The following is a 19,699-nucleotide window of genomic DNA, read 5'->3' on the forward strand; positions in this document are numbered from 1 at the left end:
AAAACGAAAATTCTGTAGCACCCCACTTAGATGAGGTACATGAAGTAATCAAATTTTTAGAGAAAATTGAAAGGTGGATGCCAGAGACTTGGGGGGAGGCAGTCAGTGTTTAAAAGTTATAAATGAGTTTTGGTTTTGTAAGATGAAGAGTTCTCTAGATAGGCAGTAATGATCACATAATGATGGGAACGTACCTTTTTTGTGGTACAGAAATTTAATTCTCATTGAACTACATCCCCATCCTTTTTTATTATTTTTTTTTTAAATTTTGAGACAGGGTTTCAGTAAACACCCAGGCTGTGCTTGAACTTGCAATTCTCCTGCCTCCGTCTCCCAGAGTTCTGGGATAATAGGTGTGCACCACCATGAGAGTATACTCATGAGAGTATATCAATGAATTATACATTTAAAATAGTTAATACAGTAAATTTTATGTTATATGGATTTACCAAAATGTTTTTTCATCCTTGCCCTGGCCTATTTTCTTAACAAGTTAAATTCTGCACTAGTGATTTAGCAGGATTAGTAGTTTTCAAGAGGTGGCTACCATTCCAAGAGTGTCACTAATTACTGTGCTAAGAAGGCTTGCATACAAGAAGGGCAGGGACAGCAGACAAGCAGCAGGAGAGCACAGGCTGTCCCCGCTGAGAATCATACCTGTCAGCAAACCTGCAAGTCTTCAACAGCTTCTTGATATGAAAGAGCTGCTCTTGGATGTCCTAACATGAGAAACCAAACAGGGGAGGGGAGAGAGAGTTAAATGTGACCAATGACTCTGGCACTGAGCAGGTCCATGTTAAATCTCACTTTGAAATACCACCCCATGGAAGGCAAACTTTTGAAGCAATCAGCCTCTGCAGCAGGTGTTCATATCTGACTCACGGATCCACAGAGGGTCCTGGATGGAACCAGGTTTTGTGGAGCCTAAAGGTTCCACACCACTTTGGGGGCCCTCTTCCAAAAAAACCCAAAGTGCGTGCATGCATGCATGTAAAAATATATATATCACAATATATATAAAATGTTTATATATAATTCAGTATGAGGCCTTAGGGCCTTGCATGCTAGGAACCTGAAGATCAGCTTTATTTATGTCAGTCATCCACCTCTAGACCATCTATATGGGAAGGCCAGAGTGACACGCAATTCCAGTGAGCTTCACTTTCCAGCCAAACTCACTTCCCCTTAGAGGCCCTCACCCTCTCACCTTTACCCTGTCCAGTTCCTTGGCTTTTGTGGAGAGGCTGTGGCTGATGCTCGGCAAATTGAAAATGGGCTGGTGCCATATGTGGTTGAGCAGCTGTTTGGAGAAATTGCTGACATGGTACTTCCTGAAGTCCCACAGCATCAGGATGCGTGCGGGGATGCAGGACTCCGAATAGGAGTGGCAGCCGTCACAGAAATACTTCCCCAGGTATTCGCAGTACCGGAGCCTCTTCACAAATTCTGTGGGGCACACAGGAGGGCCCTAAAAATCCACCCAGGTGGCCCCACCCCAATATATCTGCAAAGTTCAAAGACTCAGATGGCTATTTTCACAATGGCAAAGCCATACTCCACCTCAGGACAACCAGGAACAATGTGGCAGGGACTTGGGGACTTAACACTGTGGCCATTCATGAGCTTTAATAGGGTAGAAGAGATGTTGGAAAAATAGAACCCTCTCAAAATACTCCTGGATTTGGAAGATGGGCACAGTGAGTTGCAGTGTAGCAAAAGCCCATTCCACGTAGATCTGGATACCTGGTTGGGAGTGCAGACTCCAACTGTCACCAGCAGGACAGGGCAGGCCAGAGCTTTTCAGGCCAACTGTCCTGACACCACAAGCTGCAACTCGGAACCAGAGTGAGTGCTATCATACATGGCAAGAGTGCTTTGAAAAGTTTCAGGCAGTACACACACAACATGAAGAAGTGCATACACAAAGAGTTCCTTGAATAATCAGAGAAAAGGAGAAAATACAAAAATGAACGAATGATGGAAGCAGGTGGTACAAGGAAAGAAGAAATGCAGAAAATCAATAGAGATGTGAAAAAACACTCCATCTCTATGACAGTCAAAGCACAAAACAGTGAGATTCTCCATCTGCCCCAGATTGTCACAGATTTAGAAGATCCAGAGCAGGTGAGGGGTAGAGACGTGGGTGCTCCCTCCTGTACCATGGAATGACCTTTTCAGAGGACATCGCTGTGATACACTTTGACCTTCCCTGCACAGCAAAATCCTACTTCTATGACTCCATCAGACAGAAACGCTAGCAGGCACACAAGATAAACAAAGGTGTTCATTACAGCCCGTTCGTAATTGGGGGTGAGGGGGGTGGCAACCAAAATGTTCATCAAAAGGCAACTGGTAAGCTGATTAAGGCTATCTATGAAAAACCAACAGCCAACATCATACTAAATGGTCAAAAACTGAAAACTTTCATGCTAAAATCAGGAACAAGACAAGGATGCTCACTCTCACCACTTCTATTCAATATTGTTCTGGAAACATTAGCCATAGCAATTAGACAAGAGAAAGAAATAAAAGGAATAAAGATAGGAAAGGAAGAAGTGAGACTGTCAGTATTTGCTGATGATATGATACTTTACATAGGAGATGTAAAACTCAGTCAAAAGTCTGCTAGACCTAACTGACAGATTCAGTAGAGTAGCTGGATACAAGGTCAACACTCAAAAAACAATAGCCTTCTTATACGCAAATAGCAGACCCATTGAGAGAGAAATTTGGGAAATAATTCCTTTTAAAATAGAATCCAAAAAAATGAAATATCTAGGAATCAGCCTCACAAAGGAAGCAAAAGACCTCTACACTGAAAACTACAGCTCTCTGAAAAAGGAGATTGAAGAGGATATAAGAAAATGGAAAGATATCCCTTGTTCCTGGGTAAGAAGAACCAATATAGTGAAAATGGCCATACTTCCAAAACTGCTATATAGATTCAATGCAATGCTGATTGAAATGCCGACAATATACTTCACAGAACTAGAGAAAACAATCAAAAAATTCATTTGGAAGCAGAAGAAACCTAGAATAGTAAAAGTAATTCTAGGCGACAGAGACATGGCTGGGGGTATCACAATCCCCAACTTGAAACTATACTACAAAGCTACTGTGATAAAAACAGCATGGTACTGGCAAAGAAACAGACCCAAAGATCAGTGGAATAGATTAGAAGATGCAGAAACAACTCCAGACATGCTCAGCCACTTCATCTTTGACAAAGGAGCCAAACACCCTCATTGGAGGAAAGAGAGCCTATTTAATAAATGGTGTTGGAAAAACTGGATTTCAACCTGCCCAAGATTAAAACTAGACCCATACCTATCACCATGCACTAAACTAAGATCAAAGTGGATTAAAGATCTAAATATTAAGCCAGAAACACTAAACTTGCTGGAAGATAAGTTAGGTAGAACTCTCAATGACATTGGCATAGGAAAAGACTTTATGAACAAATCTTCAGTAGCACGGGAGCTAGCACAAAGAATCAACAACTGGGATCTCATCATATTGAAAAGCTTCTGCACTGCAAGAGAAACCACCAACAGCGCTAAGAGACAACCTACAATATGGGAAGAAATGTTTAGCAGCTGTACCTCAGACAAAGGTCTACTATCGAGAATATACAAAGAACTGAAAAAAATCAGACCCCCCCCCCAAATTCAAAGACCCAATTCAAAAATGGGCATCTGAAATGAACAGACATTTCTCAGACAAAGAAGTAAAAACAGCAATTAAATATATGAAAAAATGTTCAAGGTCACTGGTCATTCGAGAGATGCAGATGAAAACAACACTGAGATTCCATCTCACCCCACAAAGATTGGCTGCTATCAAGAAATCAACCAATAACAAATGCTGGCGGGGGTGTGGAGAGAAAGGAACCCTTCTCCATTGTTGGTGGGAATGTAGATTGGTGCAATCACTGTGGAAATCAGTATGGAGATACCTCAAAGAACTAGGGCTGGAGGTCCCATTTGACCCAGCTATTCCCCTGCTGGGGATCTTCCCCAAAGAATTAAAAGAATCATACCACAGCGATATATGTGCACCTATGTTTATAGCAGCACAGTTTATAATAGTTAAAGCTTGGAAACAGCCCAAGTGCCCATCGACTGGAAACTCGATAAAGATGTGGTTTTTCTATAAAATGGAGTACTACTCAGCCATAAAGAATGAGAAACTAGAGACATTTATAGCTAAATGGATGCATATCAAGGCCATACTCTTAAGTGAAATAAATAGGACACACATGTGTAAATACTGAATAGTTTCTCTACTGTGAGAAGTTGAAAGTGTAAATAAGGATGAAAATGATTAAAATTAATAATTGATAATTTGAAATAAGAAATGGCCCAAGGGTTAGGGGATGGTGGGAGGGGAAGGGGAAAGGGAAGAAGGGAAAGGAAAAATTATGAGAAAGAAAAAAATGGAATCAAACTCTGTAAATAGGGAAGGGTGGAGGGGGTAAAGGGTGCATAGGTAATGGGAGAAAAAATAAAAACTAAGATACATCATGTTCTGGTGCAAACACCCAATGATAAATGTAAATGTATTTTATACCTAAAATGTACCGATAAATATATATTTTTTAAAAAAGGCAACTGGTTAAATAAGTACAGTGCTCTCAGCATGAAATTCAATACAGACAATAAGTAAAAGGAAAAGTGTGGGAAGTGCACATCCAGTTACAGACAGATATAATGTGATCTCCATTTTGTTTTAAAATATATATACATACACAGTTTAGATTCCCACCAAAATGCCGTAAATTATTTCCAGAGCATGGGGGAAAAGTTTTTTTGCTCTTTACACTTTTGAATTTGCTAAAAAAAGTATTGCTTTTGAAAATCTCTCTAAGAAGATATTTTGACAAACAAAATATGTAGTGATGAAACGTGGCAAATACCTGAGCTCACCATCCAGGTGAAGAAAGAAAACAATCTAAAGTCTCCTATGTGGCCCACCCTCAATGCCTAGGGTCTAACGTGAAGCAGGTTTGAAAGTTTGATATTTAGCATTCATGGCTTGAGTGGGTCTCTTTGTAATTAAGATATCATAAGGCATAGCACTAGTTGACAAATTAGTTAACATATATTTTGAGAATTAATGAAATATTGGATGGGAAAGTGGTTACTATAGTATGTAGCACACTGAATAGTTTCCAAATGATGGCTTAAAATATAGACAGGACCTGAATAACCACAAATCAATTTTTTATTGGAAAGTTACTCTGTGCCACACACTGGTTAAATGGTTGATGTGTACTGTGTCATTCTGTGCTCAAAACTTTGAGGCAGGGACTATCGTTTCTGAATTTTAAAGTCAAGCAACAAGGCAGGGACACACAAGTGGCAAGCGGTATTCTGCCTGTGCTCCAGTCTTAGCCATCTGATCTCCCTTCTTCTCCTTTGCAGCCTGTGAGGGGAGGGGAGGATCCGATGCCTTTGCACAAGCCCAAGAGATCCCTTAGGCCTAGCACAGGCTCAGAGTCAATTTTTAAAAGCAAATGAATGGAGTTTGGGACATAGCACAGCAGCAGAGTGCTTGCCTAGCACAGACAAGAACCTGGGTTCAATCTCCAGCACCCGACTACCACCCCCCACCTCAATAAAGACCCAAATCCCTGTTGTGGCAGTCATGCTGCATGGTTTCAATGAATGCTGAATTAGCATACACTAAACCACTACCCCTTGGGGAAATGTAAGGTTAGGAACCTATGAATTTCCAGTAACAATACTTCCATCAAATGATCAATATATAACCTTATCTTATGGGTATTTCTGCTGAAAGACAACCTAATTCATAGATTATATTGATTGATAACATTAAATTCAGGTCCAGTAGCACTATAGCCCATATTTTCTCCAAAAGAAAAGTCAGACTTCTTGTACTTGGGGCACTAGTTGACTCTTCAGCACCATATTTGGTGGCATTTAAAACAGTGAGGTTACCAACAAGAAGCACAAAAAGGCAAAAAAACCCCCCTCAAAACATGACACTAAATAAAAGGCTAAAAGGTATCCTCTGGTCCATAGTCTCTATATTCCCGATTAAACTTAGGAAGATGGAAAGGCAAAAGACAGATGGCACTAATAACTTTTCCTGATATAATTCATCTCTCCCCAACATCTAAGAGCCTAACATCTCAATGCCCACTCACTCATTCATCAAACTTCAGTGACCACATGTCAAGTATTAGACTATCACAACAGAACAAATTATGTCCATTTCTCTTGGTTTCTAAGACTTTAATTAAAAGAGAACATAGCAAAGAGTTCTAAACCGAGGGTTCTCAGCCAGGGTTTTTTCCCCCCTCCAGGGACACTTAGAAATATTGGGAGACATCTGCCATTGCCACTACTGGGAGGCTGCCCTAGCACTGAGTGATGCTGCTAAGAATCCTAGAGTGCACAGGACACCCCCGCAACAAAGTCAACAGTACTCAAACTGAGAAATCCTGCTCTAAACAACAACTGCTCTTATCTTGTGAAAAGTCAATGGCATGGGAAAAATAGGAGAGAAATATTCTAAAATAGGACTGATAGAAACTTCTGTGAGCATGGACATATTTTTTAATCTGTGCTGTTCAAAGGTAGCCATAGTTAAATGAATAATAGAGTGTTTAAAATGTAGCTAGTAAAACTGAATTGAATTTTACATTTTAATTAATTGAAATTTAAATGTATGTAGCCATACAGACTAGCAGCTACCATATTGGATACAGCAGTTCTAGAATAAAGCTAACTAAAAAGAACTATACCTAACTGCACTGTATGACATTCAGCTGGAATTTGAATAGGAAAATTAGCCATATATCACATCTTGAGAACAGCAAATGAAACTGGACTAGCAGTAGACAATATTAGGGAATTGTTATGTTTTGGTGTGATAAATGTTTATAATCCTTACTTTTAGGATATGTCGAAGTGATAAAGGGTAAAATGTCATGCTGAGTGTGTGAGATTGGAGATTACAGAAAAACAGCAACTAAATTCAATGTGGAATTCCAGACTGGATTCTGAAGCAGGTCAAGGACATTAGTGGGAAAACTGGTAAAATCTGTAGTTTAATTATTAGAACTGTAAATAATGAGAAAATCTGCAGTTTAGTTATTAGAACTGTAACCAATGTTAATTTCTCAGATTTAATCATTATACAATGATTATATTAGATGTTGACACTAGGGAAAGCTGTCGGGAACTCTCTATACTATCTTTGCAAGTCATCTGTAAGTCTAAAAATGATCGTAAATATAAAGTTCTAAAAATTGCCTTAGAGCTAGGGGAATTTTGCAGGAATTATTTATATACTCCATGTCGTCATCTGCAATCTGCCCCGCCTACTTCTACAGCGTGTTTCCTCCTCTCGTTCTTCTTTTCACCTGCCACAGGCACTAGGAACAGGATGAACTCACTTCACACCTACTCCACCCCTGAAGATAGTCACTTCCTTATAAAACTCCTCCTCTCAGTCCTACCCCAGCCCAAGCCCAGATTAAGCTCCCTGCCTGTGAGTGCAACAGCACTTTTGCCTTTCTCTTTGGTTACATACATCACCCCTTTTTTCACTTTCTTGCCTGATGATGATGTCTTCCCTACAAAGCAGTAAGCAGACTCCATGAATTCGGCAGCACCGTGTTTACAACATCACAACTGCACCAGGAAGGCAGGCACAGTTCCATGTCAGAACAAACTTCGGGGAGTACTTTAAAAGTTGGTAGGATCATAGTCACGTGACTGCAGTTTCTGGCACATGCATTCAGTATTTATGAGGGACCAGGATACACTGGCTAACCAACAGAGATGGTCCTGGCCACACTAACTGGGAAAATGAGTTGGTTAAAGAAAACTAGTTATAACTATGATGTTTGTCATCCAGCGTAGTAGAGGAAGCCCAGGCAGATTTTTGCTCCTTACTTTCATCTCTTGAAGTATGGCTCTTCACAGGAGAATAAGGAATTCCCAGTCTCAAGGGGGATGCCTGCATCGATATCTGGGGGAAGCCTGATTTTCTAGGTCTCAGTCCAGATATGATCCCCTCAGGCCACCTCTTCAAACTCTGAGAGACGTCTGGCCAGCTCCTTAATAAACCATTCATTCACTCCACAAATATATCTTCCCCCCTTTCCCCTTTGCCTGCCTGCCTTCCTTCCTTCCTTCCTTCCTTCCTTCCTTCCTTCCTTCCTTCCTTCTTCCAGAGTCTCATTATATAGTCCAGGCTGGCCTTAAACTCACTATGTAGCCCAGACTGGCCTTGAATTTGCCATCCTTCTGTTTCAGCCTCCCGGAGTGCTGTGATTATAGGCATGTGGCATGTGTAACCATGCCCAGGATCAGAAATGTCTTTTGATGACCATCTATGAGTTAGGCAGTCCTCTAGAAACTGGAGATAAAACAATGAACAAAAGCACAACATATCTGTCCCCACAGAACTTATAATCTAGGATGGAAATAGATAATAAAATAAATCAGTATCATATAAGAGTATTCTAGAAAGAATAAAAAATGAGGAGGAAGAGGAGTATAAAAACTACTGATTATTCCTGCCCAGGAGTATAGCAAGGTGGGCCTTTTGTACATCCTAGCCAGGAAGACCTCAGGATAGTCAGTGAGGATGTGAAGGAGGCCCAGCCAGGGGCATGTCTGCAGGATCGGCCTTCTGGGGACCGAGAACCACTGATGTAAATCCCTGAGTCAGGACAAAGTGGCGTTTTTAAGGTCCAGCGTGGAGGCCATGTGGCTGGAGCCAAGTGCCCAATGAGGAGACAGCTAGGGTGCTGGTCCTCCTAGTTCCTGGGTGGGCTCACAGACTTATAGGCCATGACGGCCTCCACTGAAAGAGAAGGCAGCAACAACAGCTTCTCACCAAGGCTATTTCACTTGGAAACTGACTCAGATGCACTGCCAACTTGTTACTCTTTGCTCTATCATTACATGATAAGCCAGCAATCCGTGATGCATACTTACTAGGCTCTATTGGAGTTCCACAGCCAGCACAGAAAAAATTCTGGGATACTACCCCCAGCTCTCTCCTGAGGACAGAAAATGGTAATTATTATATTTCAAGAGGCAGCCAGATGGAAAATTTTTCACTAATTAGAAAAGCAGCTGTGGTATGTTTCTTGGTTTAGGGCCTTAATGTTATCCTTTTTCATTTGAAAAACTACATTATATTCCATAGTTTTCTAGTTTAAATCTCTAGGTATTTTTCAAGCTAGAACGCTTCAAAAGTCTCAGCTACTCCCAAAGCAGAAGTCAATACCACAAATTATTATTCCGCTTATGGATCTTTCAGGGCTTCTCACTGCCCATGTACAAAAGTCTGTCTCCAGAGAGAACTAGAGAAACATTACAGTAGAAGATAGTTACTCAGACACCAAAAGAGGTTATGCTTGCAAAGTTCACAAATGAACTTTGTGTAAAACATGCAAAAAGTCTTAGATGAGTAAGAGATTATATGAGACAAAGTTATCACACATCTCCAGTTAAGAGATATGTCATGAAAATTTATTTTTTATATTGAACTGTTGTGCCATAATTTCACATGTGATTTGGAAAGTGGTAAAATTTGATTGCAGTTCAAGTTCATAAAAATGATGGAGGTAAAAATAAGTTAAGTCTCTGCCCATCTGCCTCAGAGAGGACTTAGGGAAACCGCTGAGAAAAGATATCCCGTGCTAAGGAAAGTGGCCCCTCACAATGCCTAGAGAGCTAGCTCTTCTGCTAAGTAGCCCCACAAACTTTTGCTTCCCCACCAAACAAAAAGGCAACAGGAAAAGACCTATAAACCACCTCCATCAGCAGTCAACCCTCATTAGTGCCTTCATAACTCTTAGAAGTTTGCATACCAAATTAAATACAAACAAAGAGACATGTAACAGTTATACTTAGTGAAAATGTTTCTCACCTATAATCTTTGTCTATAATCTGTCATATACTCTCAGAACAAATTACAATTAAACTACTGCTTTGTATGTGTACGCATGCCTATACATAGGTTTATGTCCTTCTTCACAACATTTTAGTTGTTTTATTTTTTAGAAATTTAGTTATTCCTTAGAGTAACTCAAGATATTTTTATTTACATTCTGTTACATTTCTCAACTACAGGAGATTTCTTCAAGGTTAAATTTTATTTTTTAAATTATTGCATTTGATCTCTCAGTTTCAATATTAGCCACTTAAACAGCCCTTCTAATCCTATATAACTTTCAGTCGCTATATAATATTCATAATTAGGGATGCATAGTCACATTCTCCACTTGTCAAAACTTACAAAAGCCCCTGAAAAACAAAATGTTAAGAAAACTAAGTTAGAAAAATACACTCAACTTTCCTTTTTCTAAAAATAAACTTTCCTGTGTCCCTCAGCATATTTTTTCTTTCCTCTACTTCCATAAAGTTTTAAATGGCTGGGTTCCAGACAGCAGCCCATACGTACGTGAGTGGTGGATGAATATCAAATACGATTTGAAATCTAGGGGGCACCCAGTCTTCAGTTCCTCCAGTCCTAGAATTCAGTTTAATTTCCTGTACATCCATACCTGACTCAAAGTCTTTTTGGACATGCTCTTCATTTACAACCTGCAAAACACGTAAGAGGATTTAAGGATACCTCAAATAAGCATTTTTAAAGAGTTTAACTAAAAAGAACATTGAAATACGTTTCCTAAAATTTACCGTGAGAAACTGAAACTGTTTTCAGCTGAACTAAAGAACATGGCAAGGGCCCTGTGGCACCCAGCTAAGATGACTTTTCTTTGTATTTTTAGTTTAATAGATCTGCAAATAGATCATTTTGACTTGGAATATTTCATGAGCAGTAGAAGCCTCGCCTCTCATCAGCAGACCAGCAGATGCTGCCAGCTGGAATCCTGCTGTGGTCAGGCTCCTGGGAAACAGCTCCATTTGGACATTCCCTGGCTTATAAACGCTCAGTGGGTGTGCTCAGAACCATTATACTTTCCATTGTCATTCCTCAAATTAGCATCCCATGTCCTCCACAATTTAACCCCTTGTGGATACACACAAACAGGCAATACCCAACTGCACCAAGTCCCTGCTCAGCAAGCTGCTAGGCCCCTTCTCTCATCTCTGCTGCCCTCTTCCAAGAACACCTTCTTGCATTTTCACCTGCCACAGTGCTATCCAACCTAAAACTAGTTTCAAGTTTTGAGATCTCCAATCAGATTTCCCAAGTTCCCCTGAAAATATTAAACTCTCCCTCCCCTGCACTCCCAGAATGCCTTGTCCTGCCCTCATCCTTTGTCACAAAGTCCTCTAACCCAGTGGCTGGGTCCTTCAGAGGGCAGCACATCCCTGAGGGAAGGAGAGTTAATTATCAAATTAGCAGCCTGGGCATGACTCCCGCTCTGCTTTTGACCATCCCTGCTGAGGTCTCGGTCCAACCCTTTGAAAAATAATGAAATAATAAATAAATAATGAAATAAATGAAAATAACGAAGGCATCTACCAATAAGATCTACAGAAGAACTGAACTGTGAACTGCTGAGCACAATCCCTGATATATATACAGTAAATACTCAGTATATGTCAATTTTGTCATTCATTTTGTGTTTCCCCCAACACCCAGAGACCAAACAAGGAAATATATTTGAAGTCAGTGGGTGAGGCCCAATGAGAATTTAGGAGCTTCTGATTCAAGGTCAATTTATTTTAATACTTACTATTGAACTGGCTGCCTTCGGGGAACCTGCCAGCTGATAATTGACTACTGAAAACATCCAGCACTTCTGGAACACTCGGTACAACTCTCTGGCTAATCGCTCAGCAGAATTGAAGTCTGGGTCATAAGTACCACTGAAATGTAAGAAATCCAAAAAGTAGAAAACTATATGCATGAGAAATATGTTCAGGTTTTGCTCAGGTTATCAACTGTCATCCCATCTCCGTAACTCAGAGGAAGCTGTCAGGTGAAACCATGCACCAATCACTGGCTGGGGATCTTGTGCAAAATGGTTTTTTCTCATGTGAAATTAATATAGCATGTGTTCTTTATCAAGGTACTAAGAGTTGGAGGTGTGCGGAAAAGAGCAATGGATTTAATGTCAGAAGACCTGAGTGAAAGGAAGCCCTACTTCTGTTATTTAATAGGATTGTGACCTGAGAAACATCCTTTTAGTTGCTAGCTCTGTATAATGGGGTTTAAGAATAAATACATAGACATACATGAATCTTGCCTGGCAAATTCATGAGAACTGTAGCAGACACCTCTGCCCAGTATTAGCAGGCTATAGTGGCACAAGCTTCTTGCCCTTCCATAATTCGGCTGTGTTACATTGGAAGTAGCAGAGCTTGGCTGAGTTTACTCCCAGTCAAGGTCAACTGACTCCAGCTAAATTCTTCCCCTCTGAATTAACCGTTTGTTCTCTTCAGCAAAGATGCACTTGTGCCTTCATTCTACAGTCCTGCCTATCAGCAGGTGTCCCAAGGCCTGCCCAGCTTCCCCCCTTCCCATGCTTGTAATGAGTAAACACTGGATGTCCTGGAGGTCTTTGTCTTTGCTGCCCAGAGCAGCTTAGATCAGCCCAAGTCTCAGTTTCTCTCAAGTCTCTATCTCTGTTTTTTCCATTTCCCAGTTTCCTATCTCACAGATGTCGTACTGGCTTGCAGGAGCCCAGGACCACTGCAGGGGTCCCTGGTAACATCCCCTCTCCCCCTCTCTATAAGAACTAAATGAAAATATATACAGAACCCTCCTATACACTATTAAACCTTGAAGAAACTTTGGGGGGGGGGTGGCTAGAATATGTGTAGTACTGCCCCAATTGTGAGATGGTGGAACTTTTGGAAATGGGCCTAGTGGGAGGTGCTTAGGTCATCAGGGGTGCAGGACCCTCCTTCCTGGCTGACATGCACTTCAGCCGAGACATGCCACCCCCACTGCCCTGACCACAACTGAGCTGATGTCATCACCATGCCTTTGAACTCCCAAACTGTGAGCTAAATAAAACTCTACTCTTTAAAAGTTAGTTGTCTCAGGTATTTTGTTGTAGTAACACTAGGCTGCAGATGTGGGGGGAGTGCTAGATTGATTTCTATGTTTTATTCCCCTCGTTAGAACTGGCTAACCCGGCCCAAGGTGTCGGAGGCCCAGTGTTCTCAGTGGATCAATGTGTGGCTGCATGTGGACAACAGATACCTTGTAGAGGAGCTGCAGGAACATCTATGGGTTTCTATGATATCATTAAACTCTCCAAGTTCTGTGGGAAAATGAAAAAATGAATAGTGAGACTTTTTGGTCTGTTCCACTCAATCACAGCACATTTTATAAGAACGTAAAACCAGCTCCCTGCAGAACCAATTATGCAGTATCTCCATGCTTTAGGTCCTTCTGAACTGCACATTCAGATTTGCCAGCTGAAAATTAACCACTGGCAACCTCAGGAGACTACAGATAACCACAGAAGATGAGATTTCATCTGAAATGTCACCAAAACGTAACTGAGAGACCAAAAGGATAAAAGATCACAGTGAAAATCTGCTTTTCATTCATTTCTCCAAGTGAGATGAGAGATTAGCTATGAAGACATCTGAAACAATAAAAGCAACCGCTTTTTAATGTCAGAGACATAATCTGGTCTTGGAGTAAGTTTCTTTGAATGCATGGTATTGTGTGTGATGTGTGTGATGTGTGTAAAGGAGAGGGAGAGGCAGCCAGTCATATCCAGTGAGTTTCCAAATCTTACCTAAAATGACAAATTCATCCAAGTCACATTTGCTGGCCTCTTTTGGCACATTATGGTAAGAAGGTGCTTCAGCCATTGGGCTGGCCTGTAATACAGCACAACCTAGAAAAAGAAAAGAGGGATTTGCCATCAAGAAGAAAAAGAAAAACCATGCAACCTCAGCACCCAACTAAACACAGATCTGGGAATGAAAAGGCTAATGAATTACTTTAAAATAATAAAAAATTCAGTCTCAAGGATTAAAAACTGTAAGAAGCTATTCTGTGCTTTTGCGTTTGCTATGATTAAGTGAAATAAAAACATATTTGGATGTTTCATAATAGTAATCTGCCTTTAGATATGTTTAAAAATTTCCTTAATACAAAGATTAAAAATGAAAAATGAAAGAGGGCCTCAGGTATAGCTCAGTGGTACAGTGCTTGCTTATCATGCTTGATACCCTGGGTTCAGAAAAAGAGAAAAGTGAAAAATAGTGTCAGCTTCACAGTAAGGCAATCAGTATAGAGACATAAATGCTATGCTGGGTTTGGTAGTGTCTCTCCAATTCTTGTTCACCTAGAACCTGGGAATGTAAACCAGGTACAGTGGTGTACAGCTGTAATCACAGCTACTTGAGAAACTGAGGTAGGAAGATCACAAGTTTGAAACTAGCCTGGACAACTTATGAGATCTAGTCTCAAAAGAACAACTTTTGAAAGGACTACAGATGTGGTTCAATGGTAGCGGACTTGCTTAGCATGCATGTTATGGCTTGTGTCTAGATGTTTACCCAAAGCCTCATGTGGTCATGGGTGGGGCTTTTCCGAGGTGGCTGGTTCTAGAGTGTGTGGTGCTGGGATTATGTGTGTGATGCTAGAATCAAGGATATGTGATTACTAAATTAGTCCACTGATTGGTTTGGCATAGTTCTGAGAGTGGACAATGGGAAGGCCCTCCCTGGGTGTGAGTGCTACTCTAAGGGCATGTAGCCTGGACAGAATATAAGGGACAGGAAGAGGGCTGCTGTGGTCATTTGCTGCTTTTCACTACTTTGCTGCTTTGCTGTCTTCTGGCCACCATGAACTGTTTCTCCTCTCTCATGCCCTCTGCCATGCCAGCCTGCCTTGGAGCCAGCCACCTTTGAACAACTATGAACTGAAACCTCTACAAACTGTGAGCTAAATAAACTTTTCCTCCTTTCACTTTGGGTGTCAGGTATTTTGTCTCAGCAATGGGAACAGTAACTAAGACAACATGCAAGACTGAGAGTGGGGAAACACTTGTGAATACAGCCTCCTTTGGAAATAAGAGTCTTTGCAGATGTAAAGGTGGAAAAACCAGCTTTCAGGGGTTTGTTTTCTCCTTTAGAAGGAAAGGGGTGTGGAGGAATAAAGATAACTGGTTCAGACATAGTAAGTCAGAGGTTAACTACACCCACTATAATTATATCAGCAATGGAGAAAATGAAGTGTTCTGAGCCACCCAGAAATGCATGTTAAATTAGAGGTCCTGGGGGGCAGTCAGAGTATCTAGTTCAACAACTCCTAGCCACAGAAAGGAAATTCTTAGTTGAGAAGTGTGGGGCTAAAAGCAAAGACTGGGGAGACATCAACTGAGGGGTAAGGGGTGTTGTGAAGTGCATAAAATCTGCCAGAAATGGAACACAGAAGAAATAGAACTGAAGACAGGACTGAATTTAGGAAACAGTAAGAAAGTAGCAAATGCTTCCTTCTGGGTCGCTAAATGAAGCAAGCTGAGCCAGAGACCCACCGCAGACAGTCCTGGCCTCCGCTCTTGAGTTCACCCTGCCGGCTGTGTTGGCTTCTGCTCCAGTACATAAGCTCCTGGAGGGAAGGCACACATCCTAGGTACCACCTGTTCCCAGCATTCTCATTTTTTGTTGAATGAATGAAAGTGGTTTGCTTGGAAGGGAAAGAATGATGTGTGCCAAAACAACGAAGAGGTAGGCATCAGCCATCGCCAAAAAAGAAAAGTATGGCCCCAATGTGCATCCATTTAGCTATAAATGTCTCTAGTTTGTCATTCTTTATGGCTGAGTAGTACTCCATCGAGGCCATTCTCTTAAGTGAAATCAATAGGACACACATGTGTAAATACCAAATAGTTTCTCTGGTGTGAGAAACTGAAAGTGTAAATGAGGACCAAAATGTATAATAGATAATGTGAAACAGGAAGAAGAGGTTCAAAGGGAAGGGGGAAGTGGAGAGGCGAGAGAGGGGGAAAGTAAAGAAGGGAAAGAAAAAATATAAGAAAAGAAGAAAAAAATGGAAACAAAGCTTTTGTAAAATAGGGACGGGTGGAGAGAGGGGGAAGGGGAATGGGGAAAAAACAAGAACCAAGATGTATCACGTACAGCTACAAATTCCCAGTGATGAATGTGATCATAATGTAGCCCTAAAATGTACCAATAAATTTAACAAATTTTAAAAAAAGAAAAGAAAAGCAGAGCAAAGCCCAAGGAAAAACAAAAAAAAGAAAGCATAGGATTTGAAAAATGGATGGAGCATGATAACCAAGACTAAGGCAAAAGGGCAGTGAAATGGTAGGGATTACATGGGTTACTCAAGAAGAAAGAAAGTTATGTCTGCATGTATATATGTCCATGGGACTGGGAAATGAACCTACATTCCCAGCCCTTTATTTTTTATTTTGAGACAGGGTCTCATTAATTTGCCCAAGCAGAACTTGAACTTGAGATCCTCCTGCCTTAGCCTCCCAGAGTGCTGGGATTACAGGCCTGTGACACCACGCCCAGCTAAGAAGTTTTAGACAAAGGATTTAGGGACATACATATGTCAGGACCTGACAGAAGAGAAAAGATGTGTGTGAAGAATAAAACTTCCCCACCTTTGCCCAACTTGCCTTCATAGCCACTGTCTGAAGAAGCGGAAGATCCAGACTCTTGCTTCATGTGGGTGTAAAAGGCAGCTTCAGAGTCAGCTTGGTCATTCCCAAGTGACCCGCTGGCTTCGTCTGGGGCCCAGATCTGTGTCTGCCGCTGATTCAGGATGCTACACTTCATTTTCTCCATTTCTGATATAATTATATCCACAACATAAAAATGGGCATTTTCCTGCAAGAAAAAAAATCCGTTAAAGTACTCATTAGCATAATCAACCCTTTCTCCTGGAGAATATTTTCGATTTGAAAAATTGAGAAGTTCCATGTAAGTGAAGTTAATATATATAAATCTCAGTGTTCACTTAACTGCATTTGTCATAGGTCACTTATGACTCATAACACACATCGCCCTGAGACAAAGTTTATCCTGTTGTGGTCAGCAGACAACCCACGCTGAATTTCTTGTGGTGGTGGCCCAACAGGAGATATCATTTATCAACCACGGGAAACTTTCCATCTGGGCATGATAGCACACGCCTATGATCCCAGCACTCTGGGAGGCTGAGGCAGGAGGATTGCAAGTTAGAGCCTAGCCTGGACAATTCACCAACTTAGTGAGACCTTGTCTCAAAATAAAAAAATTAAAAATGAGCTTGAGAAGTAGTTCAGTGTGAAGGCCCTGGATCTAACTCCCAGTACTGAGAAGCAAATAAGCAAACAAACAAAAAACTCTCCAGCTGAGCAGACTCTGCCTGAAACCTTTCTGGGGTTTATCTACCACTTCTTGCAGCCCCTACCAATCTAATCTCAAAAGGAAACCTATTTACTGTGCCTCCTCAAGGCTACATTTCCAGATTTAAATCAGAACAGCACTACTTAAGGGATTAAGCTTATTGGTGCTTACAAAGAAGACAGTATTCACCTTTTCTGTGTCCACAGGCAGAACGAATACGTCAGGTGAGAAAGAACTCAAAGAAATGGCTCTTCTGTCTTGCACGGTACCTGCTAATATACCAAGTTATTAAAGATGGAGCAAAGGAAGTTCAAAGATTACCTAAGAAAACAAATCAATCCTAGGGTGCAGCTTCTAGAAACAAAACAAAACAACTGGCACAATTCTGGAGTAACAGGGTAAGCAAGGAAGAAAGACCCTTGAGATGTTAGTAGGTCTGCAAGATCCACCTTAGTAACGGTCATTTCTATGGGAGGCTAAGGGTAACTGGAAGTTTCCTCAGACATGGGAGCCCCGCTGCAGTGGAGGTGGCCATGACACAGAGGGTGGAAAGCAGATAGAGTCATGGGAAACACCCACATGGGACGGGGAAGGCAAGAGAGGACAGTCCAGAAGCAGGGCCATATGAATTACCAGACCACTTGTCCAACTCAGTGCAGCTGACCCCACACTTCCTGTCACACACACAAAAGGATCTGAAAAACCAAAAGCGCTTCTCTAAAATTGTCTTTCTCTAGTCAGAACCAGGAAGAAGCTGCAGAAAGTGCACTCTGCTGAATCATCCATCCCTGTACTCTTGGGCACTTCATTACTGGCAATGACCACCATCAAAACGAGTACTGTTGGTCATGTGACTTTGTACTGTGGCATTGAAAGCAAAGATTTCTATGACAGCTGCAAGAGTTGAGTTATCCCAGCCTGTTAACTTAGAACAAAATGCTGCAAATGTCCTGGTGGTTATGAGTTCCCAGGCTGACTGCAATGCAAGCAGGGTTACTCAGATGCCTTGCCTCATGTTCAAGAAAGTGACTGCTGCATGGAACATGTGGACCTCTTGGCTTCAGAAGTCATCTGGGTTGGTGAACTTTTTCATTAAAGGACTAGGCATGGAATATCATAGGAATATCAGGGACTATCATACTATATCTGTGGCTACTTCTCTTCCCTGCCAGTGTAGTGAGCAAACATCTATTTATAAAAGTTCTTTGATGAAAAGAGAAAACTGGCAGTATTTAGTCCTCAAGTCAGAAGTGCAGACCTAAGCATAGAGAAAAAAGCATCAAAAAGCAGACAGAATGGAATAGCTCTCTGCTCACCAGCTGTGCCTCAGCTACAAAATTTTCTCATGCGGTAAACTGGGATTTTTTACTATTAGGACATTAAGGAGATAAGGAATAAATGTGTAGATGGTGACCAAAGAAAAGAAAAGGTGGGATTGTTTTCTACAGCTTCAGGAAATGCTTATAGGCTCAGGTGGTATTTTCTAGAAAAGGGAAACCCTGTTACTACCATTTGAGATGCAGTGATCCTAGGTATAGCCGTGTGTCAGTGGCTAATGCCTGTTCTTCCCATTGCTGCCCCACATTAAAACAAAGAACTAAATCATTCAGGACTTCTCTTTCTAACCCCATAGAATAAATCCCTTTACCAGGTTTCAGAAAGATTCTCAAAACACTGAATAACTTTATTTTGTTTTGATTTTTTGTTTTTGTGGAACTTGGGATTGAATACAGGGCCTCTGCACTGATCTACATCCCCAGCCCTGTCTACTTTTAGACAGCGTCTCACTAAGTCATTACATTGCCCAGGCTGGCTCCAACATTTGATCCTCCTGCCTCAGTTTCCCAGAGTCCTAGAACAGGCCTGTGCCACCATGCCCAGGTGTATTTTTCATTTCAGTACGTGGCACTGAACCCAGGCCTTTGGTGCATCTTAGGCAAGCACTCTACCACTTAGTTGCAGTCCCAGCCCTTTTCATTTTTTTAAATTTTGATACAGGATCTTGCTAATTTGCCCAGATTGGCCCTGAACTTTCAATCCTCCTGCCTCAGTCTCCCAAGTAGCTGGGATTACAGGCATGTGCCACTGAACCTGGCACTGAATGGCTTTTAAAGGCGAGGAGGATTGCTGGAAGTCCCTGTCTTAGTGCTACAGGACCTGTGTTTGGATTTTTTTTTTTGGAGGGGGGTGAGATACAGGATCATTTTAAGTTGCAGAACTACTTGTTGTAAAGTACTAATTTTTTTTTCTTTTTTGGTACCGGGGATCGAACTCAGGTCCTTGCACTTGGGAGGCAGGCGGCAGAACCACTGAGCTAAATCCCCAGCCCTAAAGTACTAATATTTTGGGCTGGGATATACTAGGCCCCAAAGAAAATCTTCAGTCAGTGACAGATTATAACTTATCAC

General features: G+C 41.3%; 1 protein-coding gene across 9 annotated transcripts in view; it reads right to left on the reverse strand.

The window, feature by feature from the left end:
* Window positions 1-19,699, reverse strand: part of Rubcnl (rubicon like autophagy enhancer) — a 51,673-nt gene that overhangs the window by 6,995 nt on the left and 24,979 nt on the right. For 6 of the 9 annotated variants that reach the window (XM_087197338.1, XM_021257861.2, XM_021257864.2 and 3 more), the window contains exons 3-11: window positions 17,481-17,563; window positions 16,565-16,790; window positions 13,718-13,819; window positions 13,171-13,231; window positions 11,696-11,828; window positions 10,450-10,592; window positions 8,976-9,040; window positions 1,208-1,446; window positions 658-719 (exon numbers count right to left, since the gene is read on the reverse strand). In XM_087197338.1, the coding sequence (XP_087053464.1) occupies window positions 658-719; window positions 1,208-1,446; window positions 8,976-9,040; window positions 10,450-10,592; window positions 11,696-11,828; window positions 13,171-13,231; window positions 13,718-13,819; window positions 16,565-16,790; window positions 17,481-17,563 (1,114 nt within the window). The remainder of the gene's footprint in view (window positions 1-657; window positions 720-1,207; window positions 1,447-8,975; window positions 9,041-10,449; window positions 10,593-11,695; window positions 11,829-13,170; window positions 13,232-13,717; window positions 13,820-16,564; window positions 16,791-17,480; window positions 17,564-19,699) is intronic. The other 3 variants (XM_021257863.2, XM_021257862.2, XM_004844201.4) reach the window with 3 other exon arrangements.

The sequence above is a fragment of the Heterocephalus glaber genome, unplaced genomic scaffold (assembly GCF_053883595.1).
Source record: "Heterocephalus glaber isolate CG9 unplaced genomic scaffold, H.glaber_assembly_v1.0 deba00001666, whole genome shotgun sequence".
Classification (NCBI taxonomy): Eukaryota; Metazoa; Chordata; class Mammalia; order Rodentia; family Bathyergidae; genus Heterocephalus; species Heterocephalus glaber.